Source organism: Penaeus monodon, chromosome 20 (assembly GCF_015228065.2).
Source record: "Penaeus monodon isolate SGIC_2016 chromosome 20, NSTDA_Pmon_1, whole genome shotgun sequence".
Classification (NCBI taxonomy): domain Eukaryota; kingdom Metazoa; phylum Arthropoda; class Malacostraca; order Decapoda; family Penaeidae; genus Penaeus; species Penaeus monodon.
Window position 1 is genome coordinate 1388166 of NC_051405.1, and position 763 is coordinate 1388928.

General features: G+C 44.2%; 1 protein-coding gene across 1 annotated transcript in view; it reads left to right on the forward strand.

Moving 5' to 3' along the window:
• The window catches only part of LOC119585568, a 16381-nt gene extending 15618 nt beyond the window's left edge, over positions 1-763 (forward strand). The window contains exon 3 of the mRNA XM_037934236.1: positions 106-763. Coding sequence (XP_037790164.1) covers positions 106-453 — 348 coding nt within the window. The 3' untranslated portion in view covers positions 454-763. The remainder of the gene's footprint in view (positions 1-105) is intronic.

Here is a 763-nt window from a genome sequence, read left to right on the forward strand (position 1 = left end):
ATTGAGAAAAAGGGATAATTCATAATGTTTTAAAATATATTCAGCCTATTACATTCCTTAGTGTATCATAGAGGTCAGTGAGCAGTTAGACTGTCTTCCTTGCAGATCCGCCGCATGTTCTACAAGAAAAATCCTGGCCAGAAACCCTTTCCCCATGAGGGGTTCGCTCACAAGAATTACTCCATGGAAGCCAATACTACCCAAGAGCTCAACCCAGGCACAAGCGGCCCTGTAGAAGCCCCCCTCCATACAAACCTCAGTAAAGGGAATGATGCCCAGAAAGGAATGGACCCTGGGAGAGACAGGCAGGAACCTCCAGCTGCTAATGAGAAAGGATCTAATTCTGCGGATAACGGAGCTTCCGCCGAGGGGTGTGGCCAGGCTTTTTCTGGGAATGCCATGGGCGCCGCCCTCGACTACGATGGTAGCAGAATTAGGTTCCCAGACGACTAGGGAGCCACTCGGAAGGCAAGACTGACATGTCGAGGAGAGTCTGGCCGACCTGAGGAGTAGAGTGTAAAGTCCTGAAAATGAGACTAAAGGGTTCTAGAGAAAAAAGTTTAAATATTATCACACCAGATCTTGTTCAACAATTTGTTTTTATCTATTAATTATAAGGCAAAAAAAAAATTGCTTCTTTTGAAGTTGAGAGTTTCGAGGAGTTTGAGTAGTCACAATGGCCTCCACTTCTTCTTAAATACTAACCAGTCTTTTAAGCCATAGCTACTTGTTTAGTAATCTTTATGGACACTTTGTTCTTAAG